The following is a 22,511-nucleotide window of genomic DNA, read 5'->3' as shown; positions in this document are numbered from 1 at the left end:
AGATGCATCTGACTTGAACACACGAAGATAATTATGAAATAGGAACCTTCTTTCTAAGAAGTGTATATAGTCTAGTTAGAAAGCAAGCCTGGTAAACATGACAATAAAGAACCTTCTGGAATGAGCTAGATTAGGTGTGATCTCCAAATGCTGTGTGAGGCCACAAGGTTGAGGAAATGGTGGCGATGAGTTCCTGGAAGAAGGTGGCCTGAAGACATTGTTGAGTTATGCAGGGCGGAAGGATTTCCTGGTGGGGAGGAAGGCAGGGGTCATTTGGTTTAGGGTAGAAGTAGCAAGAGAGGTGGCTTGGGGCTCCTGTGCACACTAGCATAGAAGATAGAAGTGCTAAATTGTACGCATGCAAGTACTTGGCACTTGGCTGGGGTCGGGGCTAGTGCAATGTAACAAACTCCATAAACAAAGTGGTTTATGAACAATAAAAAATTACTTGGGGCTGGAGAGATGGCTCAGTGGTTAAGAGCCCTGACTGCTCTTTCAAAGATACTGAGTTCAATCCCCAGCAACCACATGGTGGCTCACAACCATCTGTAAATTCTTTCTTCTGGTGTGTGAAGACAGCAACAGTGTATTCACATACATAAAATAAATAAATCTTTTTTTAAAAAAAAAAAAAAAAGAAAATTACTGTGTTTGTGCATCTGGAATCTGAAAGTCCTTCATCAAGTCATGGGCAGATTCCATGCCAGATGGGGCCATCTTCCCTGGGTGTAGATGGTTGTGTAGCTGACTGTCTTATATGGTGGAAGAAGTGAAGGAATTCTCTGGCTTCTCTTTATAAGGACACTGATCTTACTCATGAGTACTCTGCCACATGACCTACTTATTTCCCAGAAAGCACCACTCCCCAGTTTTTGGGAATCAGGACTCTGACATAAAGATTTGGGAGGGACACCCAATTCAGGCCATTTTAATTTTGACACTAAGGCTGGGGTGGGTTTATTTTATCCTCTGGTTGTGAGTTATATTTTAAATATAACTATATAACTATATATATAATATATTTATAAATATAAAGTTATATTTAAATATATATAGTTAAATATAAATATACAATAAATATATATAAATATAAATTTATATTTAAATATTTTAAATGCCCCTTTAAATTAATTTATATTTTAATATAAATATATATTTTAATTTATATTAATTTAAAATATGTATTTTAAATTAATAAATAAAATTTATTTATTTTATAAATAAACACATGTTGAAGGCTAGCTCACTTTTCAGTGCTGTCCACAGGAGAGACCTTCCATCACAAGAACTGTGACATCATGGACAGATTAAGCAGTAAAAGCATTAGGAGCTGGGTCCTAGTTGGAGGACATGATAAATGAGGGCCTGCCCTGAAAGGGTTTTATTTTGTCTGTCTGTCTGTCTGTCTGTCCGTCTGTCTGTCCGTCCCTTTCCCTCCCCCCTTCTCTCTGCTTCCCAACCACCATGAGGTGAACAGCTTTGCTCTGCCTGGCGCAGCCTGCCATGTCCTGCCTTTCCATGGGCCCAGATGACACAAGCCAGGTGTCTACACACTGATGTCTCAGAATCTGTGAGCCACGCTATCTTTTCTCCCTTATGTTGATTTTCTGAGGTGTTTTTATCACAACGATAGAGACCTGACTACATTCTCTGGATTGAAGGTTGGAGGTGGATGCAGTGCTTTTAGGTTGGGGAGAAAGCACGGCAAAAGTAGCAGTTTTGGGAAATATGTGAGCGACAACCTGACTAGAGAAGGTCAGTGGGCAGGAAATAACAAAGGTCTTGGGTGTTCAGGTCCGAAGGTGTGGTGGCAAGTAACATTAAAAAAAAATGTCTGGGACTTTATTTAGAAAAGTGCCAGAATGCAGTTTTCTGTAATTCGACAGAATGGATGATGCTGGATGGATCTGTTCTTAGGGAAGATGCTTCCCATGTTCACGGTTCCTGCTAGCAAAGCCAGAAGAAAAGCAGAAGGAGTAATGGCATGGGGTTTTGACCAGCGGACAGGTGCTCCTACCTGGAGCATAGCTTGAGGTTTCTCAAGTCTCTGTCCTGCTTTTATCTGGGAAGACCTCACCCAGCAGACAGGATGGGGAACAGAACCATTATTCCAGCACACAGGAGCAGTTTCCAGGAGAAAGTCCCAAGAGTTTGTCTCAAGCAAAGGAAAGAGATACAAAGACTTCCCAGGAAGAGGTGTAATGGCGGTCATGTCTTCATGTCTCTTGTGCTTCTTTCATGCATTGCATGACGATAACTATAATTTGTGGTCTTCATCTTAGAGTGTGATTTTTTTTTAATGAGGTACAAGGATTGCTTATGAGTTTTAGGCTAGCCTGAGCTACAGAGTAAGACCCACCTCAGACAACCAAAAAAAAAAAAAAAAAAAAAACAAGAAAGAAAAAAATGTTTACCTTAGTAACAGTATGCATGTGCCCAAGAAGAGTTCCTAGATATTATTTTTAAAAAGCGATTTATTTATTTTATTTATATGAGTACACTGTCACTTTCTTCAGACACACCAGAAGAGGGCATCAGATCCCATTATAGATGTTGTGAGCCACCATGCAGTTGCTGGGAATTGAACTCAGGACCTCTGGAAGAGCAATCAGTGCTCTTAACCGCTGAACCATCTCTCCAGCCCCTCTAGATATTATTTTAAAGCAAGCCAAGTTAAATGTCTTGGCATATTTGATCAATAACTAAATCTACCGTGTCACAGGGTCTATTTTAGGGCTCTTCTTAGGGTAATGATTTGCTTTCATTTTTATCTTGCTTTTCGTAGTTTCATGGAAGGACCTCTTGTACACACACAGCTTTTGAACACTGATTTGGTCCACAGTCTATCCTTGATCCTTCTTCTTCCCTGAGCACACACATACACACACTGACACATATACATAGAGACACATATTCAAACACACACACACTCTCACACACTCACACACAGACACACTCAGATACACACTCACCCACACTCATACACACTCATACACTCACACATAGACATACTCAGACACACACTCACTCACACTCATACACACTCATACACTCACACATAGACATACTCAGACACACACTCACTCACACTCATACACTCACATACAGACAGACACACAGAGACACACACTCTCTACATGTTTTGTCGCATGTCAGTAGTTATCTGTGGTGTGCAGGGTATGACTCTGTCCAGGGGCTGTTGTGAGTGGGAGCTGGAGGGATAATAGCTTGCCTGGCATGGCCTTTGTTCCTCATCTTGCCTGTGGTCCTGGATGCAGAGCCACTGCATGCCTATTATGGTTTGGGAAGTCCAGTGTCACTGAGTTCATAAGTGTCATATGATCTATGTCATGGAAAAGTATGGTGTTAGCTCTTTCTGCTTTCTTAGGCCAAGCTTCAGGACCAGGTGCTGCTGGTCTGGAAAAGGGACACCTAGTTTAGAGAGTGCTGGTCCTTCCATGGAAAGAGAGAAAGGGAATATTTGGGAACATTGAGAGTATTTTCTCTCTCTCTCTCTCTCTCTCTCTCTCTCTCTCTCTCTCTCTCTCTTCCCCCCCCACCCCCCTGTTTATGTGGTGTGTGTGTGTGTTTCTGGGCCTCTTTGTGGCCAGAGAATACTAAACAAATGCTTTTTTTAAATATTTAAATTTGGGCTAGAGAGATGGCTCGGTGGTTAAGAACACTGTCTACTCCTTCCATAGAACCTGGGTTTAATTCCCAGCTCCCACATGGCAGTTCACAACATCTGTGACTCTAGTTCCAGGGAGCCTGATACCCTCATCTGGCCTCTGTGGGTACTGCACATGTGTGGTACATAGACATTAGACATGCAGAAAAAAATTCATATGTGTAAAGTAAAAAAAATAAATAAAAGAGGGTAGATGTCTCTGGCTGTAAGTATCAACACACATAAACACTCACATGCACACACACTGACACAAATGCACACTCACACACATATATACACTCACACATACTCAGATACACTCACACACTCACATACACATATACACACTCATACACTCACAGACTCACACACTCACACACATATACACACTCACATACACTCACAGACTCACACACACATATACACACTCACATACACTCACAGACTCACACACATATACTTAGATATACTCACATACACTCACATACACACACTCACATACATACACACTCACATACATACACTCAGACACACTTGTACTCACATATACATATACACACTCACATACACTCACACACACATATACACACTCACATACACTCACAGACTCACACACATATACTTAGATACACTCACATACACTCTCACACACACTTACACGCACTCACATACATACACACTCACATACATACACTCAGACACACTCGCACTCACATACACAGATACACTCACACACATTCACATATACACACTCACATGCACACACACACACACACACACACACTCTCCACATATCTTTTTGCAGTGTGTGTTAGTAGTTTGTGAATGAATGCTAGAAGGAAGGTGTCTGATCTCTGATGGGCAGGGACTCCAACTGAATAACTATTTACACAAATCTGAGAGTCTTAGATGTTAGATGTGGTCCAAAGAGGATTTCTTTTAACAAATTGAGATCAGTGGAGCCTGGTGCTGTAGGCCTGTGGTCCCAGGTACTTGGAAGGCTAAGGAAGGAAGATTATAAATTCAAGCCAGCCAAGACTACATTGCAAATGACTGGCCATCCTGGGCAACTTAGCTAGACCCTGTCCCAAGGACATGGAGTCATGCTGCTGCTGGAGCTTAAGTGTAGAGCGTTTGTGTTCACATGCAAAGGTGGAGGAGCATTATCCTTGGAGGCCCATTGCCCACTCTTTGACAGAGTCATATTAGTCATTTTGAGTATACCTTTCTGATGTTACCAGCTCTTTACTCTGGTTTCACTCACCCCTGCTCCTAGCTCTGCTTCCTCCAACCTCCTCCACCCCTGACCTCACAATGCTCTTTGGGTTCCTGGGAAGAAACTCTTTTGAGTTAAGCTTCAGAAATTCTGCTTTAATGTCATGTTACCATGTTGGAATTCTCTTTTTAAGGCCATAATGTAGTCACCTTTCCCCAAAGGGTCCTGCATTGGGTAACAGGAATTCCATCTACTGGGCTCACTTTTCCTAACTCAATGGGTAGGAAGTTGTAGAGAGAGCCACTTGCTCTCCTTTGCTAAACCCACAGCCTAAAAACAGCTTGTTTGTTCCAGGCATGGATTGACATCCAGAGGGCACCTGTTATGACTTTCCAGGTTATTGTGCCTCAGAACAAAAAATAGGTCCCAGGCATATATCTGTAGAGGTAGAATAGAGGCAGTTTATTTTTTTTAAAGATTTATTTATTTTTATTTATATGACTTCATTGTAGTTGCCTTCGCACACCAAAAGAGGGCATTGGATCCCATTACAGATGGTTGCGAGCCAACTTGTGGTTGTTGGGAATTGAACTCGGGACCTCTGGAAGAGCAGTCAGTGCTCTTAACCACTGAGCCATCTCTCCAGCCTGAGGTAGTTTATTAAGAATGGGAACAACACTCTTGAGAATGACGGTGGGCCCCAGAGAGTGCTCAGCTGGGAGAGGTGTGCCTATGTGTATGTTCACACCGAGCCCACCTCCTGCCCAACTGAGTATTATACTCTTCTCAAAAGTGCTATGACCCTCACATACATTCTCTGATGTAGGAGGTTCCAGTCTTCTGTTAACTGGCTTGATTCATGTGTTAACCTTGGAATATCTTTCTCCAGGTCTTCTTCTCCTAGGCTTGCAATTGCTTTTAAGTCTCTAACTAGGAACATATTGTGCCAATACAGTTATCCATGGGCTTGGACCAAGGAGGCTCCAGCTCCCGTGCATCTTTCATGGGTCCTGCAAACCATCCATTGACAAGTTCCCATTGTGAAGGGGTGCTCTAGCTTCCTGACTGCCATTTGGAGGTTGCAGCTGGGCTGTGTACTTTTCTGTTCACGGAACTTTGTGTCCCAGAGACTCCAGAAACGTCTGATCTAGCCACATAATACCAGATCCCACAGTGTAGATGACATCATTCAAGATAGATAAAGTCTCTGGAACAGGATCTCTTTGAAGTCAAGGGGTGGAGAAAAATGGTTGTCAACACCCTTTTCTAATTAGAAAGATGCCGTCACGACAACAATGGCTGTGTTTCATGCTGCTTCGGAGGTCACATGCTTTGCTTAAAATAAACCATGCTACAGTCCTGGCCTCTGGCCTCTGGGCTATTTCACAGGGTGGATGATGCAGTGTTCATTTGAGCGTGTCCAATACGCACCAGACCCCTCTGTGTGTCCACATGGGGAGTGCTTTTGAAGTCTCGAGAGAGGAAGCATTGTAAATTAAGTCCAGTTAGTACTTTCCGTTTATTATTTCAAACAAGTTAATGATGACAAAAGCTTCACCAGCCTTGGGCAGTCCTGGCATCCTCCTAGATGGCTTTGCCACCCCCACCCCAGCCTGACTCATCCTGGGCTCTTTTCAGGGACCAGAAGTCTGCCCATTGAAGAGTGGGCTGGAAAGGGGAATACAGGTATGCTAACAGGTCCACTATAGTGTCCTGTCCGGAGAACTTGCCCCTCCCCCAGTGGGATCACATTCATCACCTCAGCCTGGTCATCCTGGTCATATATGTTTATTTAAAGGTTTAAGATGATAAAGAAGGATGCATTTTTTTGTGTTTAGGTATTTGAAAACCATGGTGAAGGGGCAGTGTGGATACAGCCTTTAAAGTGTGACGTGATATGTGTATGGGGGAGGGGCACTATTTGTGGAGGAGACTAGAGGAGAGGTATGGAGACAAGGCTGGTTGACAGAGGTGGGATGCACCAATATGGGCTTTCTTTAGTGGTCAGTGAGTAGATGGTAGAAGTGTGTTGGGCAGCAGAACAACTGTAGCCTAATTCAATGACCTTCTATGCAGGACCCGCTGTAGGCTAGGCATGTGTGCACACTGGGAGTATCCTCCATCTGGAAGCATGACAGGACTGGGCCTGTAATTTCAACACAAGAGGGTAACTCTAGAGCTATAGTTTCATGGTGTGAGGCAAGACAACCAGAGGAGATTTAGTGTCCTGGGTATGCTTAGGAGACTACTGGAGGAGGGACCATCTGAATGGCTTCTTAGAAATGAGGCTTTAACCAGAAGAGGGGCAGAGAAAAGGTGCCCTGGGCAGGGTGATCCACTTTCCTACAACCAACAGTGTTCACATGTAACCAACACATCGAGTCATGAGGTTTCCTGGTTTCAAAGCCCTTTGGCATTCCCATGGCATTGAAGATGAACCGTTGTTCACGCTGGCCTTTGTCTAGAACCCCACTTGGCTGTGTTCTCTTAGAATGCCTCCTGACCCTATCCTTTCTGGGGACTTACAGGCAGAGAGGACTCTGTGCATAGTGCACATGCATGCTACCTCCTGTCACCTGGTCCACTCTGCACATCTCATTTCTCATGAAGGCCTATCGGCTACTTCCTTCAAGAGTGCCCCTGACTCTCCTCACACAGGTTCTGTCTAGGATGTCACATGGCTCTTGGTTCTGTCTTTCTCCTTGCTCAGCATGCTGCTTTCCGGTTGTCTCTTATGACTCTGCTTGCCTCTGCTGCAGAACACAGCCCCTAAAGGACCTTGTTTCTCACATCATTGGTTGTTTTGTAGACCTGGCGAGTGATTAGACATCCATGTGATGTTTTGGGGACTTCCCTTGTTGCTGTGACAAGACACTGTGCTCAGCTCATGGGGTGGAGCCTTCCACATTTATGATGGGTCTTCCTGCCTCAGTCTCACTGTGGTAATCCCTCAAAGCTGTGTACATGTCTTCTGGGAGATTCTAGATGCTGTCAAGTTGAAAATCAGCATTAACTGGCCCCTCCTGTGAGTCAGGAGTCTTTCCTCCTCATTGTAGAAAACCCACCTCTTTGAGCCTGCCCCTTCCCTTCCTTTCCCCCTCCTGTGCCTTCCTCTTTCCTAGTTTCCTCTGGTGTAGTATTCTCAGAGTCCTTTGCAAGCCATGGCCATATTTGATTTTCTGATCCCTCCACCCAGTAGGGATGGGGATCCATTTGCATCCATTTGCATCCATTTGCATCCATTTGCATCCATTTGCATCCATTTGAGGGGTGAAGGAGCAGACCTTTAGGTAGGTGAGGTTTCTGATGGCACACAGCTGGTAAGTGGCAGAACCACTGGTAAGCGGCAGAACCAGGGACAAACTCAAATCTGCTCTTGAGTGCTCAGCCACCATTCCATGGGACTTCAGTAAGGTCCACGATGCTTTGCTTGCTGAATAAATGTGGGATGTATGAGTTAGTATGAATGAGTGGTAAATCCTTGGTTCCCTGGCTCCCATAACTTGGAGTTTCCCGTTTGATTCATCTCCAAGGAGGCAAAGCTAGCTGGCCGCGGGACCGTGGCTTGCTGTTCTAGCCTCTAGTCAACTTTAGTAGACCATTGTCACTGGTTGGGATCTTCAGTGAACGTAGGTCTTGGTGTTTGCAAAGCCCAGGGTGGTCGTTTTGAAAAGTCACTCCACCAAAAAGGAAAAAGCAAACTGTTTTTTAGGCCAAACCTAGTAATGGTCAGTTGGGCCAGATGTTACGACTGAATGAATAAGTGAGATAAAATGCTTTCCTAAGAGGGTTGGGTGCTACAGGACTGCTGCCGTCTTTCTTTGAATGCATCATGTGACCTTTTGCGTCATGATTTTTATCATCCGGCTTCATCTCCCCTGCCCCTGTCCATTTACAGCTCTCCAGAACATCCCGGAGCTCATTCACTGAACACAGTTATGTTAGCAATAAAGAGGAAACACCTCGTTGAGTTTGTGTCAGTGCTTAGACCTGGGAGTTTCCTGTGGCATTTCATCATTAAACATTTCCCTGTGTGTGGGATTGGTGATATGGCTTTAATAGATGTTGCCTAGTGACCTGAGTCTGATCTCTAGTACCCATGTGGAGGTGGAAGGAGAGAACCAGCTTCCAAAAGTTACCTCTGACCTTTACACATGCAGCATAGAACTCAGGTACACACACACACACACACACACACACACACACAATCCCTTTTGTAATAAAGGGTAATGAAAGTGTCATTAAAGTGCCCCCATCTATTGTGTCATCCGTGTCATTGCTCTGTTGTGTGCCCCACTAAAAGGAGCACTCATCTATAAAGCAGGCTTTACACACACACACACACACACACACACACACAGAGAGAGAGAGAGAGAGAGAGAGAGAGAGAGAGAGAGAGAGAGAGAACGAGCTATTTTAAAACTTTGCTGTCTGGACTGGGGAAGATAGTAGGTAGCTGAAGATGACCTTAAACAACTGATTTTTGCCTATGCCTTCCTTCTAAATGCTGGGGGTATGGGCACACATCATGATGCCCAACTTGTGATCCAGCCCCAGGGCTTCGGGAATGTGAGTAAGTGCTCTACCCACTGAGCTGCACCCCAGAACTGATCTGCACCCCTGTATGCAAATTTGTTTCATACAGAAAGTTTCATGTTGAACTTATAAGAGGGGGCTGAAGAGAACTTAGAAGAAGTTGGGAGAACACCCCAAATTTGTAATTTTTGGAAAAAGCCAGATGGAGGACAGTGCTCAAAGCTGGAAATCTTTCTAATGCTTGTTTATTCAGAATGGATGACCGACATGGGGGATTTTGTCTGGTTCTCTGTGGATGCTAAATAACACAGCCGATGGGAGATGCCATTGGTGTTGAGGAAATCGGTAGTCCTTCATAGAGTCTGCTGCTCAATGGTCACAGTAGGCCATATGGAGGTGGCCACCAGGGCCTGCAGAATGTCAGCTTCCCACCCTGCTCTGAGCCATATGTTATCAACCCCCCTGTGCCTTGTTCTGCGTGTTGATCTGAATGCAAATGGAGGTCACGTTTTATATAGACTTATGGTTGTGATGTGTTGGGAAGACAGGAGAGAGGTCTCTACACAAATACCATTTGATGGCATTTCTTTGCCAGCTCAAGACTCTTTGTTTTGAGTAAAGACATGGCAACTTCTGTTGTGTAAATATCTGTTGCTGCTTTAATTGCATTTTTTCAGATGTACAGGTGGTTATTCCCTCAGACACTGAATAGCAGCGAGTGGTCAATGTCTGTCCTGTCTCTGCCGTGCACTTGCTTGTCATTGTTTTGGAACATCAGGTCCTTGCCACCACACATGCTGTGCTTGTCTGTGTGCATCTCATCCAGTAGGACAGTGGTTCTCAACCTCCCTAATGTTGTGACCCTTCAATACACTTCCTCACGTTGGAGCGACCCCCATGCATAACGTCATTTCATTGCCCCTTCATAACTGTGATTTCGTTAATGTTAGGAATCATAATGTAAATATCTGATGTGCATGCAAGGTATTTGATATGTGACCCCCTAAGGGGTCACGACCCACAGGAGAGGATCTGGGGGTACAAATGGGAAAAGACATGTAACGGGAGGCATGTGTTTCACTTTACATCCCACGGTAAGTCAGCATTGTTGCTCTGTAACTATCATGCACTTTGGGATGTCGCTCTGTTGTCAGCCCCAGCTGCCTTTGATCTTGGCTGTCCTGGTGAAGTATATCCAAGTGTCTGTATGTGTAGGACCATGACCTAGTAAGTTCTAGTAGGAGGGTGTCATGTGTGGGGAACTGCAGGTTGAAACCACACAGCCCCAGCTGCTAGTAATTTTTCCTTGAGTGGTGTGTAAGGAATTACATTTACTGTATTAATTTGCAGTTAGAGCTGCATAGACTTGTAGCTAAGGTCGAGCTCACCTCTCTTCTCACTGTTTAAGATCCGGCAGTGGGAGCAGAATCTGGAAAAATTCCACATGGACCTGTTCCGCATGCGTTGCTATTTGGCGAGCTTACAAGGTGGGGAGTTACCAAATCCCAAGAGTCTCCTTGCTGCCACCAGCCGCCCCTCCAAGCTGGCTCTTGGCAGGCTAGGTGTCCTGTCTGTTTCGTCTTTCCATGCTCTGGTAAGTTCTTGGGGAGGGCTGGGTCAGTGGCTTGCACCTTTCTGCAGCTGGCTAATGCCTCTGTTGGAAGTTAACCTAGTAACTGACAAGGGTCACCAGAAGCTAGGTACTGGGGACCAGCAGAGGAGACTGTAGTTTACAGTTTCTCAGATGCTTATTCTAGGAGTCTAGCTGTTAGTTGGAAGTTACTCCATATTCTCATCTGCCTGTCTATCCCTCCTCATATTCTTGCAAAGGTGGAGGTCCCTCAGGAGTGGTCTTACTGGGTAAAGAAGAAAAGGATGGATTAAATGTTGGTTAACCTGGGGCTGAGGTGATAGTTTCAGTGAGCAAAGTGGTTTCCTTGTAAGTGTGAAGACCTGGGTTTCATCCCTAGAACCTGTACTTGGAGACTTCCAGGTAAATAAGAACCTATCTCCAAAAAACAGAATTGAAAAAAAAAAAATAGAAAAAGGAAAAAAAAAAAAAGATGGAGAATGAGGGAGATGGCTCAGTGATGAGAGCAAGAAGAAAGGCGTTCTGATGTGTATCCCTTCGAATGTGTATCCCTTGTTACCCACCTGTAATTCTAGCCTTTCGAAGGTGGAGACAGGATCCCTAGAGCTGAGCAAGTTGGCTAGCCAAGTTAGTGGTACCAGTGAATTCTGAGTTTGATTGATATTCTGTGTCTCAAAGAACAAAGTGGAAGAGGGATTGGGGAAGATTCCTGTTGTCAGCTTCGGGCCTCTCCTGCACACAAACACACCTGCATTTGTGTACTCACACATATGAACATGCATATACACAGGCATGGCCACCATATACACATAAAAAGGAGAAAAAAAATGAAAAGAATAAGCAAGGTGGATGGTGCCTGAGGAATGACCCTCAAAGTCAACCTTTGGGGTCAACATGCACCTGCAGACACAGGAACACATACACAAACACAATGCATAAATCATGGTTGCTTAGCCTGCAGTGCTGGGAGCCCCACAGGTAGGGTCTGAACTTGCTTCTGGCCTTTTGCACTGAACTGGCTCAGCTCAGAATGGTTTTGCTGACTCTGCTGCCTGTCGTGGGCCCATCTGAATGTTGGCTTGTGCTATCTAGGTAAGGCCTCTGTGGAGGCTGATTTCTGTTTTGTGAACTATGTAGCAGGCTCGGACACTGTCAGAACACACTTACACAGACACTTTGATGGGCTTTAAGATGTTTTTCAACTGTGTTTTCCTTTAGGTATGTTCCAGAGATGACTCTGCTTTCAGGAAAAGAACACTTTCCCTTACCCAGAGAGGAAAAAGCAAGAAAGGCATATTTTCTTCATTAAAAGGTCTGGACACCCTAGCAAGGAAAGGGAGGGAGAAGAGAGCATCCATAACTCAGGTGAGTTCTTGACATAGGAGGAACAAGGGGCTGGGTGACATTTTTGACACCTCCATTTCTACTTGCATGTTTAGTTACTTGCAAGAAGTAGCTATTTGTTGGTTATAGGTAGGGGTTAACTGTAGACCATTGGCTAATATTGGACCTACATTTTCTAAATGGCACTGCCATAATTATGTTCTGTACATAAATGACGAAGTCAATTTTTTTATATTAACCAAGATAACTTCATGTAATTAAAATGATAAAGTGATAGATAACAGGATAACCTGCTTATTTTTAGAAGTACCATTTAGCTAATTAAATGAACCTTACTGTCTGCCTCAGCGTATCTGCTGAATGTTCTCAACAAAAGATTTCTTGATCAACAAAAGCATTTGGTTGAACATTTTTGTTTTAAAAAAGAGTCGAAGTCAGTACTCACACAGCTGAGTGAAGTTGATTTATTAGGTATTCCCAGTTGAATGTTTAATGTTAGTATTCTACAAAATTTAGAAGATAAGATTTACAAAGGTAAAAAAGAATGATTCCTAGTCTTTTTGGCTTCAAACAAACGGTTATTAGCATATTGTCTTCCAATATTTATTCTAAGCACATTAAAAATAGTTATAAGATTGATTTTGTGATTTTGCCAACTCTGTTCCCCATCTTCTGAAATACATAATTAGTTTTTTTAAAAAAAGCAATGTCAAGAAAATTCAAGATGGCGTAAATACTATGAAATATCACAGAAAAGTAAGTATGAAACTATGGGAGGAAATAAAGCATATTTCTCTGAAGAGTGAAAGCTTCGTATTTGAATATTAGTACAGACTGTGCAATGGAGATGTGATAAAATGTTATACAACTTCAGTCTTTAAACTAAAAACATGTGGATGTCAAGGAACACTGCAGAACCATTTCATTAGTCTTTTTTCTTCCTCCTTTCTGTCAGATGTTTGATTCGAGCCATGGATTTCTTGGAACTCAGCTACCTCAAAACTCCACTAACTCCAGTGAGGTAAATATGGCGAGACAGGGCAGCCATCTTGGCAGCCATCTCGTTTTTATGTTGACTAAGTTGAGGAATGATGGTTTAGAGTCTTCCCATGGATCTGTTAAAAGACAAGTTTAGAATTAAAATGGTCCTACTAAGTAAGCTAAGAGGTATTCCCTGAATGCTAAGAATTTTTGGAGGCTTTTAAACTTACAACATTATTACCTTGAAATTAGTACCTTGCCAGAACTACATCTTTGGTGTAGGCTTACCTGTTCCTAGAAGTTCCCAACCTTCCTTTGAATATTAGTGAATATCAAGTTACAGCTTCCTCCATGACCTTCAATGTCTTCACCCAGATGCTTCTCTATGTGGCATCCTCAGTGGGGTTGAGCAATGTCCTTCTCTGGTCTCTAGGGTTGCTTCTATTTCTGAGATCAGGAGTATAGTCAGGAGTGGGTGCACTACTTGGGTATGCTTATAGTTATATTTTGTGCTTTCTCCAAACTCCCATCCTTCTCATAAAGCGGTGGCTCCTATTATTAGTCAGTTCTTCCAAGCTTTCTCTCTACTAGATTGCTTTATCTTTAATTTTATTCCTAACAGACAACTGAGCTACTCATCAAAGGTAAAAAGGTCAGTAGTGGGACTGACGAGATGGGGTTCAGAGTTTAAGATTATCTACTGTTCTTCAATAGGCTCCAAGTTCATTTTCTAGCACCGTATGGTGGTTAACAACCACCTATAACTGTTCCAGGAGAATCTGATGTTCTCTTCTAGCATCTGAGGGCACCAGTCACACGTGTGGTTTGTAGATACACATGCAGGCAAAACACCCTTACATATAACATAATAAAATAATATAAAAACACTGATAATAGGGATGAAGAGATGGTTCAACATTTACGAGAGTTTGGTGCTCCTACAGTGGACCCGAGTTTGGTCCCCAGCACCTACATGGCAGCTCACAACTGCCTATAACGTCATCTCCAGTAGACCCTGGTGCTCTCTTCCAACCTCCATGGGCACCTGCGTCCAAATGGCATGCACACATGCATACTCTCTCACACCAACATAAATTTTAAAAAATCATTAAGATAAGAAAGCCTGATGATGATCAGCATAGAAAAATTGGCTCAGTCTTTGCCAAAACTACCCAACACATTAATGGAAAAACTTTGAAAAGTTGGTAGTTTAGTTTGAAAACCATCTGAGTTAGACTCTGCCCGTTGCTTTGGGAGGGAGTGGGGTACTCCCTGGCGATATAAAACACTCAGTATAGATATGGATGTGTTCTGCCTCCTTGGGAAGCTGGGTACAGGCTCTGTGGGTGCCTTTGTTGTCGCTAACACTGCTTCTCCCGCATGGCATCTCAGCCTCAGGTGCCCTGCCTCCTGTAGGATGAGCGTGAATGAGTTGGAGCGTCTGGAGTTATGTTTCTTCTCACCTGCAACCTCCCAGGACCATGGTTGCCAAGAGCAGGTTGTGGGTTTGGGTGGCTTGAGCCAGGAATCTCCTGTTTTCTGCTCTTTTTGCTAAAGTTCGTAATTCATGGGTAGACAGAAAAGTTTCATCCAGTTTTTCTTTTCTATAAAAGATGCTATCTAAGTGAGCACCGTTTTATAAGGACTGCTGTCTAGTTCCTGCCCCGGGGCCTCTGTATACTTGCAGAGCTGATTTAAAACCCCTGTCAGATCATGCTGTTATTGGAGAGCGTGACATGTTCTCCAACACTGTGGTTGATATGTTACCAAAATTTGCTATATTCTTACTGTGTCCTGCTTTGTCCTGTTAAGTTATGTGTCCTATTAAGTTATGTGTGTGTGAGTGTGAGTGTGAGTGTGTATCTGTGAGTGTGTGTGAGTGTGAGAGTATGTATTTGTATGTGTGTGTGAGTGTACGAGTGTGTGAATTTGAGTGTGAGAGAATGTGTGAGAGTGTTTCGTAAGGGTGTGAGAGAGTGTGTGAGTGTGTATGTGTGAGAGTGTGAGTGTGAGAGTGTGTGTTAGTGTGTTTGCATGAGTGAGTGCGAGAGTGTGTATATAAGTGTGAGAGTGCGCATATCTGAGTGTGTGTGAGAATGTGTGAGAGTGTTGTGTGAGAGAGTGTGTTTGAGTGTGAGAGTGTATGAATTAGTGTGTGTTTGTATGAGTGTGTTTGAGTGTGAGAGTGTGTGTGAGTGTGTGAGAGTGAATGTATGTATAAGTGTGGGAGTGTATGTGTGTGTATATGAGAGTGTCTGTGAGTTAGTGTGTGTATGAGTGTGTGTGTATGTATGAGTGTATGGGTCTGTGCATGTGAATGTGAGAGTGTGTGTGAATGTGTGTGTACATGTGAGAGTGTATGTGTGTATATGAGTGTGTATGTTGAGTGTGAGAGTGTTTGAGTATGTGTTAGTCTGTGTTTGCATGAGTGTGTGAGCGTTTGAGTGTGTGTGAGTGTATAAGTATGTGTACGTGAATGGGAGTGTGTATGTGTGTATATGTTCATGAATGTGTGTGTGACTGTGTGTGTTGTTTTGAAAACCTTTTCATAAGCCTTGGTTCTGTAGTGTAAGTGTTCCTGTGTGTCCAACATCTTGATACTCACTGTTTATTAGTCATTTGTATTAGTGGTAGTCCTTTAATGGCTCAGAAGTGTTGATCTATGATAAAATCCCAGTGTTTTAAGATTGCATCCCTTTAAACCTTGTGGAACAAAGAAAGTTCTTATTCTAAGAGTTTAAGGAATGAGATTGCCAAAGCATTATTAAGACTCGTGGCTTCGGGAGGAAAATTTGCTAAAATAATCATTGATGACAAAGGTCAGTGCTTAGTTAAATCAGGTTCAGGTTTCCACATATTCCAGTTGAGTCCTCAAGTTCCACCAAAGCTATCAAAGACATCTCTCCAGGCTGTCTCTCCAGCCCATTTGCTCCACTGAGGATGAAACCCTGTGTAGGGAGGGATACAGGAGACTTTCCTTCTCTGTGTTGGCTGCTCTAATGGTACATCTTTCTGTTCTGTCTCAGAACACAGGTCTAGGTTCAAATCAAACTGCAGCTAAAGTAAAAGAGCCCCCCCCCCCCTTTTAATACCCCTTTGGCTGAAATTCTGGTTGTGGCTGGTTGAATAATTACAATTATCATTCACTGGTTGTCTCGTGCTAATCACGGAGGATATTTGCAGCACACAAACCATCTGTTTTTATACAGTAAGTACATTATGTGCATTGGAGTCACACAGAAAGGCCACTGTGAGGGAGGAGTTGAACTCCTTTTTAAATAGCCCACCATAATTGGTACATCCTGTAAGGGTCTTGCAGTGAGTCACCCTAATTGGAAGTCTGTTAGCGCTGGAGGAGAGCCAGCCTTCTTGGAGCATTTTTTAAAGGACACCTTGGCTAGCCCCAAATGAGAGCTTTTCAGAGTCTCCTTGATGAGTAATAACGAGTTTCAGACAGTGTTTGGCAGGGAGGTGTTTGTTATGGAGACATGTCAACAAATCTCCCACTGAGCTAGGGTGGCAGCTGCCCCAGAAAGCCAGCAGCCTGGCAACCCCTGGCCTAGGCCTCTGCTCCTGTAAAACTGTCTGGGGTGTCCTGACTTTCTGTGGCAGTGAGTGAATGAAGTATTGTCACATTGCTACAGACTAGGGGGTGAGGGTTGGGGGTGTTGGGCACCCTGGTGTCGGTTTCTCAAATGGAAAATGTGAACGAAACAACCAACTGTTGACCATGGGACAGTCTGTTTAAATAAAATGCTAGTCTGGAACCTTCCACAGCACATGCACATGTGTGTCTATAGACCGTATCCATGTTTGTCTCTTGCCGTACACAGAGCTGGCCAGCCAGGTCTTTGTTTTTCCTTCCTAACCACTGGTGTCTGGGCATCTGCCCAAGACGGAAATAAACACTCCATCCTCCATGATGCGGAGCTGTCAAGAAAAGCCAGAGCGTATCATTTCCTTTGTGCTGTCCCCTCATCTCACTTGCTAATAGATTCTCCTTTTATCAGCAACAGGGGTGGTGTGGGCCCTGCTTTTTGACAGACACTGTGATTTTGCTACTCATGTCTCTACAATGATCCAGGCGGTAATTATAAGCCATTCGACCCAAAAGCATCTGCTGCGAGAATGCACAGGGTTACCATTCTCTGTGTGTGTGTGTGACATACTGAGCCTAAGTAATTAGACATGTGGTTTCAGGACCGTTAGTTAGATGATGATGATGATGATGATGATGATGGTGATGATGATGATGATGATGATACACAAGTGTATAAGTTACTCTACCAGGAAAACTAGCTTGATTTGCATCTGCCAAGGCAGCATGGTGTGGCTGGGGTTGGCATTCACTGGTGCCCTGTGTAGGGATACAGGAGACTTTCCAGATCCTAGATGGCCAGCAGGAGTTGAGCTGTGAGGAAACAGCACTACACCCCACCCCAGGTTCCCCAAGGTTCAATTCTCACAGTTCTGGATAGTGTCTGTCACAGAATTGTGGGGTGTATACAAGTATGGTGCCTCAGACTCTGTCCAAGCTCACTGAAGGTCTTCAGTACCTCTCCCACATTACATTCCTCATGGGGTGACCTTGTGAAGCTGGTATTTGTGGTGGTTGCTTCTAAGGGAAGGGAGGTGTTGAGACAGTAGTCTGCGTAAGGGTAGCAAGGCAAGAGATTTGACCTGGACCCCCTTGGCTTCTTTTCTTTATGTTCTCCAGGACCTGAGAATTTTGAACATGGCTTTGGAAATGATCTTTTGGCTGGAAGGAAGCAGGTTAGAGTAGGAGAGGGCAAGTAGGCCATGCAGCACTCTTGTCCATAGCGAGTTATGGACCTTTTCATGAGTCCTTTTAAAAGCACCTTTGAGAAGGGTGTGTGGGAAGGAATTTTCCATCTGTCCCATTTGTGTGTGTGTGTGTGTGTGTGTGTGTGTGTGTTTAGTTGGAGGAGTTTCTCTTTTATGAAAAGGACGTAGGAGAACGTTTCATCTAACTCTTGAACCTGAAGCGCGCCGTGGTTTCAGCTTAAATGTTGAATGAGGAAATAAAAGTAGCTTTCTCTCCAACCGGGCAAAGCTTAAAATGACTTAGAAGATCTGGATCCATCAAGTAGACTTTCCCTTCCCTGGTTCTACTTAATCCAGCCCACATTCGATTTGACTTCATCGAGTAACCAGGTTTCTCCTTTCCTATGTTGAATACATGTGCACGCATGCATGCTTGGATGGTACAGCAGAAAGCACATCTAATTCGTCATCGTGGGAGGTCTCTTAAGAGGCTTGAAGTCACTGGTGACCTTGGCTTTGATAGGCATCCTTCTGTGAACAGTGTAGACCAAGGAAATGAAGGCCCCTCCGTACAGGCACAGGTTCGCAGTCACGCTCAGCCAGGCATAACAGGGTTGTTTCTATCACCCTTTCTTCCACCCCTCCGTTACTTTCACACGTCTCTTTTCTTCAAGCCTTGCCTTTCTTTGAGCAATCTGGCAATTAGTCGTTCTGAAAGTTGGGACTATGAAGAAGCTGCTGCTGGAAAAGCAAATTTGAGCCAGATGTAAATGGGGAGCCTTGACCTTTCACCTTTGTTGAGTGTGATGACATCTATCTCCTCAGTACCCAGGTGTGTTCTGGGTTCGAGACACCATGTTAAGGGCTGGAGGAGACTGTGATGGAGAAACAAAGACCATACTGTCATGTCTCTCACCACTTAATGTGGGTGGACCCAAAACTTACCCTTGTGTGAGGTGGAATCTGCTCTGTCAAATCTGAGTTGGTTGGGTTCCCCTAACTAGTGACTGCAACATGAGAGCCACGGGGCACACAGTGACAGAGGGAAGCAATTGCAATGAGCAGGTGTTTAGAGGCAGGGGAGTACCTTATTTTTATGGGAAGGCCTCTTGAGATGGTTTGTTCAACTATGACATGGTTTGTGTAGTAGAATTAGGAAATGAATCCTGACCACTAAGTCATTTTCATTATGGAGAGAAGTTAATTGGCAGGCTGCCATTTGCAGGTGGCATCATAGTGGGGAGACCTGCTTCGTATCCAGACTTCGGGTGTCAGAGCTCCTCCATACCATACGGATTAGTTGTGTACACTTAAAGTTCATTAGAACGTCTGCACCCCATTTTTCTCACCTGATAAGTAGAGGGTAATGACCTACCTGCGAGGGGCCGTGAGTAAATTGGTAGCAGGGTAGGAGTTTATTTTATGTGAAGAAATCTCCCTCTGATGGACAGCTAGGGTTGAGAAAGGGCGAGAAGCCACAGCGTGGCATGGATTTGAATTTCTTCAGTCTCTGCTCAACTCCTCTTAAAGGACAATAGGAAGTTGCTGTGATGTCCCTTTTTCTGTGGCTCTCCTTTTGATGTTCCTTACTCCACAGTGACCTCTGCTGGGCTTTCCATTTGATTTTTCAATATGCAGTAAGAGGGGTGCCTTAAGCAACTTAATTAGGACAGCACCCGCTCTCACCTGGTGGCTGGATAGAACCACTGCCAAAGTGACCGAAGTGCCCAGGAGAAATGAGCCAGAGAAAGCCCTTACTCATGTGGCAGGTCCCCTTAGGAGAGAGTATCCCAGCCTGGTGTGCTAGGCTCAAGTCGTATGCCCCTGTCTCTTCCTTCATTCCTCATGTGAGGGGAAGTTGGTTCTGGCTGTGACTATCTTTCTAGGAAAATGTGCTGATCTCGACAGATGCAGGACAGATCCAGTTTTTCTACTTCAGAGCCGAACGTCACATTTCCAAAGACACAGAGAGATGGATCCTTCCCCTTTTCTGCCCAGGCCTGTTCTTTGGAATGTCTTTATCACATCAAGTTTGCCTTTGCACAGTTACTTTGTGTTTGCAGAAATGCATGGGGTGGACAGTGAGACGACCCATCAGAGTGCTTGCTTTGAGGTTTGAGTTGTTCGCAGCATTGCGAGAGCGCTGAACCTACATGGCCATCATGCTTTCTGGCCTATAAGGCGTCTTCGTGTTTGTGGGTGGGCTCCTTTGCTCACAAACGCTCGTCCTGTTAATTGAGAAATATCAGTGATGAGAACAATGCTTCCTTTTTGCGAAGTGGTAAACTGAGGCTGAGCAAGTTGAATTTTGTTTATCTGTTTTGTGACAGAATCTCACTATGTAGCTGGCTGTCCTGGAACTTTGTAGATGAGGCTCCAAATGAGATCTGGCTTCAAACTCAGAGCTCTCCCTATCTCTGCTTGGATGAAGGCTATACAGTAACACATCAACTTAGATTAAATGTTTCCCCAGGGCTGCTATTGTTTAGTTAAGCAGCATCTTTGGAGTTAGGGTCACCGTAGTGTTCTCTCAAGGATCTAACTTGAGGAAATGTTTGAGTTGCTGAGTGTATGAGTAGGTTAACACAAACGTGACTTGCTTCAGTGGTGAGGTTTACAGAAGTGTTTTGGGAAAAGCTCCTGAAGGTGGCAACACTTGGGGATGATTTCCTGACAGAGCGGCCATGTCCGACGTAGCAGATGGAAATGGAGAAAGGCTGTCCTCTTTATTAGAAGTTAGATTGTACAAGTTTAAACAGGAGAAAAGAGAATCACACTTGTGGAGCATTGAATTTAGAGCTGAGCGAGGGCGTAGACAGACAGAGGCCAGCTGTTGTGGACGAGACCCATGGAAGCTGGAAGGGGACTAAGGATCAGATGTGCATTTCCCAGTGGCCCTTCTCCATCAGGACTCTATAGCAGTGACACTGAGATGTTCTGAGTTGACCTTGTAGCAGAGTAGAAGGTGTCCCTTCCTGGGCTTCAGCCCCATCTGTGTAGAAAGTCTGAAGAACCAAGGACTGGCAGACCTGCCCCTGCGTGGTGTGAGGGGCGAGTGTGGGACGTGTGCAAAACTTATAGTACTAACTGCTTGCATTAAAGGAACATCCCCCCGCCCCCCCCCCCCGTGGTTTCTACTTTTGCTTATCCAACCTGTCTACATTTTCTCACCGCACACAGGTCCATAACCTGCATCTGTATGGCTCCACGGTAGACAGCGCTCTCCGGGACAGCACGTGGGAAGTCCAGACTTATGTCCACTTCCAGGATAACGAAGGAGTCACTGTGATCATCAAGCCAGAGCACAGGGTGGAGGATGTTCTGGCTTTGGCATGCAAGGTGATGAATTTTGCCACAGAAATGCATGCATTCCTTTGCATTTGGTTTTTTGAGGGTGTTTAAGACCCAACTTTCTACACAGGGGACCATGCTAATATTTTCTAGCTAGTGTGTTAACTCTCCACTCTTCAGAAGAATGAGCCCTCATGGTCCTGCACTTCCTTGAAGACCCTGAGTTATGGCACCATCAACTTTGAATCTGCATCTAGAGTCATTCTGACATCTGTTGCTGTTCACATTATATATATAGACGAGGTAGCTTGGTGAACATTAAGTATATAACTCATTACCACTCACAGTTGCTTCATGGATACTCATATGAGTTCTGGTCTTTCATTCTTCCAACTGGACTTGATTTCCAGTCTAAAGAGGAAGTATAGGATAAGTCCATTCAGCACCCGCATGCATAGTACTTTCCAACCACCAGGTGGCAGAGTAGAGCCGAAAGCGCTAAGTACTCTGGACTAGAGTCTGCTGACTGTCGGGGTAGACACAGGGAGGGTGTTTTAACTCTTGCACTTGGCCTTGAGGCTTTCGTGTTCCCTGCATTTGCATATGTAATTATCTTTATAAGCTTAACCTTGTCCCCCAAGCCCAGTATGTAAGCCTTTTATTCAGAAAAGCTTCAATGTTGACCTGGGTAGATGATAAAAATAGTGATAAGCTTTCTGGGTATTAAGAGGTGGTGGTGGTGGGGCGGGGGACAGGAGGTCAGCTAAATCCTGTTTGGAGCACAGGCTTGAAAGAAATGCTTTTCTGTCGAAAGCGTGGGGAAGAAAGAAAAGATGCAAGTGAGGGAAAGAGGAGGCACACACACACACACACACACACACACTCATACACACACACTCACACACACATATACACACATATACATACTTACATGCACACACATATACACACACATACACACATATATACACTTATAAGCACACACTTATACATACACACATTGACACACACATATACATTCATACACACTCACGCATACATATACACATTCATATATATACACACACATACATATACACACATGCACACACACACACACA

General features: G+C 44.2%; 1 protein-coding gene across 4 annotated transcripts in view; it reads left to right on the top strand.

The window, feature by feature from the left end:
* Tiam2 (TIAM Rac1 associated GEF 2) overlaps window positions 1-22,511 on the top strand; it is a 204,525-nt gene that overhangs the window by 114,578 nt on the left and 67,436 nt on the right. For all 4 annotated transcript variants that reach the window (XM_076926716.1, XM_076926717.1, XM_076926718.1 and 1 more), the window contains 4 exons: window positions 10,828-11,013; window positions 12,229-12,375; window positions 13,310-13,375; window positions 21,301-21,459. In XM_076926716.1, coding sequence (XP_076782831.1) covers window positions 10,828-11,013; window positions 12,229-12,375; window positions 13,310-13,375; window positions 21,301-21,459 — 558 coding nt within the window. The remainder of the gene's footprint in view (window positions 1-10,827; window positions 11,014-12,228; window positions 12,376-13,309; window positions 13,376-21,300; window positions 21,460-22,511) is intronic.

The sequence above is a fragment of the Arvicanthis niloticus genome, chromosome 28 (assembly GCF_011762505.2).
Source record: "Arvicanthis niloticus isolate mArvNil1 chromosome 28, mArvNil1.pat.X, whole genome shotgun sequence".
Lineage (NCBI taxonomy): Eukaryota > Metazoa > Chordata > Mammalia > Rodentia > Muridae > Arvicanthis > Arvicanthis niloticus.
This window is presented reverse-complemented; position numbering and strand designations above follow the sequence as displayed.